General features: G+C 29.5%; 1 protein-coding gene across 1 annotated transcript in view; it reads right to left on the reverse strand.

Moving 5' to 3' along the window:
- LOC111636225 (beta-1,3-galactosyltransferase 2-like) overlaps positions 1-8673 on the reverse strand; it is a 39449-nt gene that overhangs the window by 3634 nt on the left and 27142 nt on the right. The window contains exon 2 of the mRNA XM_023381436.1: positions 6379-7020. Coding sequence (XP_023237204.1) covers positions 6379-7011 — 633 coding nt within the window. The 5' untranslated portion in view covers positions 7012-7020. The remainder of the gene's footprint in view (positions 1-6378; positions 7021-8673) is intronic.

Consider the following 8673-nt stretch of genomic DNA (forward strand, 5'->3'; position numbering starts at 1 on the left):
AAAAAAAACTTATTCTATTTATCACTAGCTGTCTACCCACAGCTTCGCCCGCATTATATCGAGTTTTCTCGTGGGAGTAAGATATTTTCTCGCAGTAAAATGTAGCCTATGTCCATCTCCAACATGTAAGCTATCTCTGTGCAAAATTTTATTAAAACCTGTTCAGCGGTTTAGGCGTAAAAAGGTGACAGACAGACAGAATTACCTTCGAATTTATAATATTAGTATGGATTAATATGAATTTCCACTATAAGGGGTACGCGAGTTTGAGCTCTTTCTTGAAGTGGTACGCAGGAAAAACTAATTGGGAACCACTGGTGTAGACCGACAAAGGAAACACGTTTCAGTAATTATGCCACGGTATGGTTAACAAAGTAATTTATTTCGCGTAAAATGTACAGATTTTTATTTTAGATTCCAACTCCACGGTATTATAAAATAAAATACAGTAATACGGCGCAAACAACATATACCGTTCGCGACAATATAAAGGAAAATCGGACAATGCACAAATATCGTTCTTTAGTTTCTTTTATATTTGCATAATAGACTACAAGTCATGAATTTTCTGTTATTTGTTAATAAAATTTGGAGCCTTTTTAGTGATTAGAAAAAGTGAAACCCAAACGGAAAGGGGCACTCGATCAAGCTCCAATTTACGGGCACCCGAATTGTTGGTCTATATTCTGATGGGATCCTTACAGATCTGTATAATAGGAATGTTGGGTGTTAAAACCATGTTATAAATAAAAATCTTATATAAGATTTTCAATTATTCTCAGATGAAAGAATATCTGAGAAATAATAATGAAGTTGCTAGGATATAGAAATAAAATGATGAATCGCATTTTTAATAATCAATATTTGCTGAATAATAGAGAATGACAGACAAACTGACACACATTTCAGAAATTATATCTGGATAATCTATAATATTACATTATTAATCTATATATCTGCTACAAAAATATATAAAAAAAATTAGGATAGAGTTATGAAATAAAATTTCAGAATAGTTATAACATTATTTAGAAAAAATTTTCTATCAAAATTTGTTACATTTTCAGTCAATAGGAGGCAATGTTGCTTTTACTGGTAGTGGAAAGAATCAATTATATGAGTAGTTGAAATAGAGGAAATGATCAATTCTGTAATTGTGAAGGGATACAATTAGTGAAGCGCAACGTTCCTTCATTTTCTTAATGGACGTTGCTGCCTTTACAACAGAACAATTACAATCGTCACCCAAGAATAATTGGGTTATTCAATAATTCTATCGTGCAATCCATTAACTTTTATAGGAAATAATTTCTTATAAAACATTTACATTTCTTACTAAATGTATTCTAAAACCATTAAAAAATATCCAAAAATTCAGAGAGAATTTTAAGAACAGCATTCAATTAATCTTTCATTAGTAGTTAATAGTTAATATACCGGTTATATATAGCTATGTATAGGCTATATTTGATTAATGTTATTTATTTATTTATTTCTTCCTGTAAAAACTAAAAAAAATCACGATTTTCATCAGGAATTAAAGTATTTTCACAGATAAATCAGCTTAATGTTATGAATTTTTTTACTATAAATAAATTTAATTTTTTATTAATATTATATTTTATATTTATGTAAAATTTTAATAAATAGTACTTTCCGTGTTTTGTTATATTTTTATTGTTTGAATTCTAAATTTTGAAATTATAAAATAATTAGATATACAAAATGGTCCAAAAATCAGTTAACCTATTTGTTTTTACAAATATGAATCGTAAACAGTTTTTTGTGGAAACATGATTTTAAAAATATGTGAATGCGTGTTTAGATACTTGAATGAGACAACAATATTTTTCCATCAATTTTATAGATAAAAGGTACGTTATTCTAAACTTAGTTTATGATGAACAAAACAAAGAGGTTAACATACTTTTGGGCCACTCTGCCTATATAGTTAATTTATAGTTATAGTCTATATAAAAATATATTGCTATAGTTAGGAAGTGAACATTAATTGACATTATACGAGGTGAAGTTAATTAATATGAAAATGTAACTTTATTATTTTGAATTATTAATAAAGATGTTTCGAATTTATTACAGCAGAGAAAAATACAGAAAAGATTGTTTTTTCGAGGAGGACATTTTGGAAGATGTTCAAGAAGTAAAATAACCGAATTTTTTTTTATTTTAATCCTAAAAGTTATCAAAAATTTTAATATGACTATAATGCACGCGTTCTTTTATATCTTGTAGGCTTGTATCAATTTGTTTTAAATAGTTCCTTCTACTTAATACTTAGTGCTAAAGTTTTTTAGTTTTTTACTTCTTTAGAAAATCGAGCAGTCGACTGGTGATAAAAATATCGCATTACGTTATTCGTGTTTTAAATAATTTAGTTGATTGCACACGACAAATCTGGCTAACTTTCTCACTCTCCGATATAAAATGTATGATCTACACGCTAACCTGTCAATTATATTTTTATTTTTAGAGGTTTCTATAAAGTGTACTTTTGTTTATTTATATATTTATTGTCTAATTGATACTGTGGATAAAAATTATATTAATTACTTAATAAATTTGCTTTCAATATATAAAGGATCGCTCAAAAGTCAGGAGTTTAGTAATTTGTGAATGTGTCAAAGCATTATAATTTGTATGCTCTCATTTACAAGTTTTGTGAAGCTTCCGTGTAACAAAGGGTATTATTACGGCCTATGGTGTTCCCGCCTAAATCTGTAATCAGGCCAAAACTATTTTGGTGGGTCAGCCTGGACACAAACTACTTCTCATTAAATTTCAGCTTTGAATAGTTAGCAATTCAACCATTACAATGAGTAACTGACTTCTCTGGTCGTTGCATATACATGAGAAGCGTGGGCTTGATGGTATCACTTATGTATGTATACATATATACCGTATTACCTCGTTGACCTCGCTCTCAAATAAACACCGGGTTGAAAAGCATAAGCATGGGAAACATGTTAAAGTGCTTCACTGCCTCGGCCATCCGAACGAGATGACTGAGTTCGAACCAAAAGATGATAGTCAAGACCCTGATTCCGACAACGACGTCGAAGCAGGCACGAATGACGTAATAACCGATTTGGAAGACACTGAATCGGGTTAACTATGAAAAGTACAGTATTTACAATAGAAATTCGTCTATCCGAGGTTGATTGAACTAGGGGTTTTCGGATATCCGGAAACTCGTTTGTTTTTGTTTTTGGTGTATCAAGCAATGGGCATTTAAAGTTTGACGAACAATAAATACTTTAAAGCAATTAATGTATTTGTAGGTAAATTAAATTACTCAAATCTAATGTTATGTATATGACCTATACGCGACAGATTGTGTAGTGAGCTAATTAGAGAGTTTAGTCTCTGTATTAGTAATAAAAACAGTACAATAATAGTATACGTACTGTTTTTTTTCTTAGAAAACTGTGTTGGATAATCAATTTTCCTCCGTTTTTAAAATGTTGTAAATTAAGATAACTAAGATGTTTCTTTTAATATTTACACACTGGTCTCCTGTTGCAAAATAATAGACCCCGGGGATAAGTACGTTTTAAAAATAAACTCCCATGGATTTTATGAGGAAACACGGTATGTATATAAATGTAGAGGATGTAAGAGATAAAATTATACCGATCGACTGGCTTTTTGGAGGGAAATATAGATAGAGGGAGATAGAGGCTTTTATAATTATGTAGGTTTTTGTCAGAGGAGGAATAAAATGACCCTAAAATTTGTTGTTACTCTAGTTATATATATGTGATATATAAATAACTAGGGTAATATAGTTAATATGTAATATTATCTCTATATTATTCTAGTTATATAATCTATATAACTAGAATAATATAGTTATATAGTCCAAAAGTGTTTTTGTGTTTCTACATTACATTAGGTACTTTCATATATGCATATGCGCGTAATCAGATAATTGGGCTCCTTGAACTTCTATAGACACAGAAAAGCCCCAAAATTTACTCTTTTATAGTATAAAAAAGAGTCAATTTTGCACTAACAGAAATTAAATTTTATTTTGATAAATAGTATTAAATCTATTTTTTTCTTTTGGAAATTTTTTTGTGAATTTTTACAAACTGTAAATTATGTTTTCCTGTTTTATTGATTTCATTTATGTACTGTACTTTATAGCTTCTGATGAAAGAAGTCCCACATTTATAACTGAAATAGCCTCAATTTACCTCTCGAGACCTCTCTGTTATCAAATTATAGAATTAATTCTTTTATGCCTCAGTCTACTGAAAAATTTCTTGTAAATTAAAGTTCCTTTCTAGATTTTTTTGATATTTCTAAATAAAAAATTTGCTTTATTTATTTTTATACCTTTGAATCATTTTATAGAATTATTAGCAGACCCCGTCACGCGTTGTGGTGGCTCAAAATGTATCTATTATAAATTAATAACACTTCCCCGTGGGGGGGAATTTTTCGAAAAATTTGTTGTTAGTGTACATTCTGTTGATGTACCCTATTAAAACGCAATCAAAAACGCAAAAACCCGCATCTAAAATAGTATAAATAGAAGCAGAGTTCTTTACCGTAAGCCTTAATCCTAACCATCTTCCTTTCAGTGGGGTTGAATTTCGACATGTATATTATATAAAAACACGTGCGTATTTCGAATGCAGCGGTGTGTCAAAATTTCAAAGGAATCGGTAGGAACAAACGAACATTACATTTTTATTTATATAAATAGATAGAAGATGATCTGCTTTAGTTCATTTTTACAGAAAAGCGTAATGCCTTACAGAAAAGCAAACTTAGGGCGTCGTACTCGTAGCGCCATCTGTTGGACATAAAAGCCTTAACCTAGATTATATCTTTTAATTTATATGAATGTTTAACGGAATAATATACAGCCTATGTCCACCGTGAGGTTTCATTCTAAATATTGGTGAAAGAATTTTTGAAATCGGATGAGTAGTTTCGGAGATTACCTGCTGCATACAAACTTACATATATACAAACATTACCTCTTTATAATATTAGTATAGACAACAACAATGTAGAACTTAGTCTTTAACAACAGGCCCACCAGTGGTCAAGCTGTTCCTTTCCCTGAACAATGGGAGTTTGGTCGTTGGTTCGTGCTTTGCCAAGACGGGCTGGCTACGTGGAGTTTTCCGCGTTTTTTTCACGTTTGTAACGCCTGAATAGGGGTCAGTTACCCTTAAAAAGATCTCACAGAGGGCATTCCCTAGACAGATCGCTCAAGTGTTGCGTTGCCATAACTTAATAAACAAACAAACTTTAACAACAATAAATTAATGTGGTGTAATCTATGGATGGCGAACTTATGGCACACGTGCCTAAAGTAGCAGGTTGGGAGAAATCATAACGTACGCAGGTAACGTACATATCATACGATTTCGGTTTATCACCCGATCATTCTTTTTTCAATCAGCTTCTTTACATTTATTCTAATTAAAGAATATTCGTTTCATCTCTTTAAATATTGTTATTTGAAGTAAAAAAACTTCTGTACGCATAAAGATTTTTAAAGATAATTATGCTCATTTATATGAGGCATGAGAACTCTAAAACGTTTGTCATCCCTGGTCTAGTCACATGCACTAATTATTATGATTGACACTTAAAATTCTGAGTTATTCTTGTTATAGATTCTATCCTTTGTAGATAGCTTCTTTTTAATGTTTTATCTAAACCAGGCGTGTCCAACCTTTTTGTTTCTCTGGGCCGCGTTGAAAAAAGTCAAGGAGTTTTGGGCCACAAGTATATATAATATATACTTTTGGCCCAAAACTTCAATACACAAGTATATTTAAGGGTTAACATGTCTAGATTATAATAATTAGTATTAAAACTTCATCATGAAAAAGGATATTTTAAAAAATTACTTCTACAGACACTTTCATTTTTACTTAGAAATAGATAAATTCATTTGTTATAAAAGAGACAAAATTTATTTATTTAAAATATTTTAAAACACAAATGTTTGTTTTATTTGGGTCTCTAATTATTAAATTAAAAAACGACGAAACACCATTTTAAAGTGCATTTTTATTCAACTAATACAATATATTTATAAATAATACGTAGCCCAAAAAGTAGCCAAAGTGCCAAATGATATTTTTTACTTTATGTACTGTACACTCACTCAGCATTTGTATGTAAATCAAAACACAACACCTTAATTTGCTGAGAAAAATTTAATAAAAAGCAAACGTTTTCAGCCAAATCTGTTGGCCAGGCTAAGAATATTCTAATATAAATTAAATAGAACAAAAATTTAAATACAAATAAAATAAAATAACGAATGAAATATATATATAAATGTATAAAGAAAAATAAAATAAAATAAAAATTATTATTATAAATAACAAAATATGTATATNTAAAGCAGTGTTCTGCCACCCACTTCATTAAAGTGACAGTTTTAAGTGTCATATTGCGATATGTATCCAAGCACTTTTCTTGGATTATATCTTGGAAGAATGCATCCTCCTTGTCAATAGTGAGCTGCTGATGAGGGTATGGCGTACCTCCTAATAAAAACAATACAGGAAATCCAAGTTTAGTAGCGTATCCACCCCACGTTGCCCTAATAGCATTTCTTGCAGATCTTTTCGTGACAGCAGATATAACAATTAGAGCAACAGGTGCTTTCATTCCATTACACGCGGTAGGTTTGTTAATATGAAAATCGAAGCATGGCTCATAAATTCCAGTTATAATCTGTTTAAGTGATTCCTCCGATACTAAATTTTCGCTAATATTGACCACAGATTTTTCAGTCTTTGGAGAAGGTACTTCAGTCGTTTGATAGTTCGTGACGTTTTGACTAATTATCGTGACAGGAGATACTAAAGGTAAATGACTACGCACTTCTCTATAAAGATTCATGCTGGTTATGGTTAAATATTGTGTACTGATCATAAAAAACACTAACAGCACGGCACCCGTGAAGCACAGGAAAACTAAGAAAGTCCTCCGAAATTTGCTGCTTAGAATCATTCTAAAAATCTGTAAATAGAAATATAAAAATCAGTTAATGATTTTTATTTATTGTTTATATTAGTATTAACAATCATTCTTAAATTAATTCAATTTTAATGTTTGTTTTATTGGAATTTATATGTTTGTATAAAAATTTTATCACAGAAGTTTTAAGTATCCTTTGAGAAGTCTTACAAGAACAAAAACATTATTTATAATCTATTAAAGGAAAATATTTTAGTTGCATACGGATATTTCCTTCCTTTTACTTTGAATGTTTGGTGATAAATAGAATTATTTAAATTAGGATTAAAAATACATTTAGATTTATACAAGTTTTCCTCAATTTGAACATAAAAATTGGAGAATTTCTAGTATATTTTTGAATATGATGTTCTTTCCTATACAAGTGTAATAAAGTAAATTGTATATAAGATGGCATCCAGAAATCATATAGGATACATATGAGTTTTGGGACTACTCTGTATATATCAGGGGTGGGCAAGAAAGAGTTCAGTGGGAGCCGAAATGTAGGATTTGCAAAATGCATGGGAGCCGCAGTTCTATACCGTGATTTTATTATATAATATAAATATAATATAAAACAAATATTGAATTTTTTAATAAACATATTTTCACAAAATTGTGGAAATAAAATTGTAATAATAATAATAATAAGCAGAAATTAACACTTTCAGCAAGAGCCACATGTAACTCAAGAAGAGCCGCATTTGCTCAAGTCTGGTACTCTATATACCCTATTTTATTTTTATCTTACAAGTTAGTTCAAACAAATTATCTTCTGCTATGTTCTATATCTTAATTTTAATTATTTTTGCTGCATTCTATTTTATTATTTATTGTGTTCGAAAATGAATTTTCATCTAAAATTTTATTATTCATTTTCCGACTTCCTTTGATTTAAAAAAAGAAAATACAAAAATATGACTATCTTTTAAAATTTTTTATCTGTAATTATCTTTAAAATACAATAAGTGTGCGCCTTTTATATTTTACTTGTCATACATAATTTCCAAACTTTCAATTATTTTAACTATAAAAGAATTCTCTGATCTTCTTCAATTGAAAATCGTTGTTCAATAGTATTCACAATTCTTGTTTTTGAATGATTATTCAGTTACATATTTTATCAAATATAATAGTTTTTATTTATTTATTGAATGGAAATATTACTCAAGTATGTATAAATAAAATAAAAACTATATTTTATTTTTTATTGAAAATATCTAAATTATTTTAACATAAATGCCTAACATTTTCAATGACATTTACAACAGAAAGTGATCCTCGTGCAATCTAGGATATGAAAACATAAAGGACCCACCAGTGGCCAAGTGGTTCCGTTCCCTGAGCCCGTCCTGGCCACGTGGAGTTTTCTGGATTTTCTCCACGTCTGTAATGTCAGAATAGGGGCTAGTTACCCTTAAAAAGACCCCCGGAAGGCCTCCCCCAGGCAGATTGTCCAAGTATTGCGTTGCCGTAAATTAGCAAACAAACAAAAAACAAGTTTCTATTTTGTTATAAACTTTTAATTTTCTTAAATTGAATATTCTTTTATTTTAATAAACATTTTAATTAGCAATGATCAAATTCCTTTTGCTAAAATTTTATGTATTGCTTAATAAAAAATGTAAATACAGTACTGAATTCCATTTTTAT

The sequence above is a fragment of the Centruroides sculpturatus genome, unplaced genomic scaffold (genome assembly GCF_000671375.1).
Source record: "Centruroides sculpturatus isolate CEXI.00-Female unplaced genomic scaffold, Cexi_2.0 scaffold477, whole genome shotgun sequence".
In the NCBI taxonomy this organism is placed as follows: Eukaryota; Metazoa; Arthropoda; class Arachnida; order Scorpiones; family Buthidae; genus Centruroides; species Centruroides sculpturatus.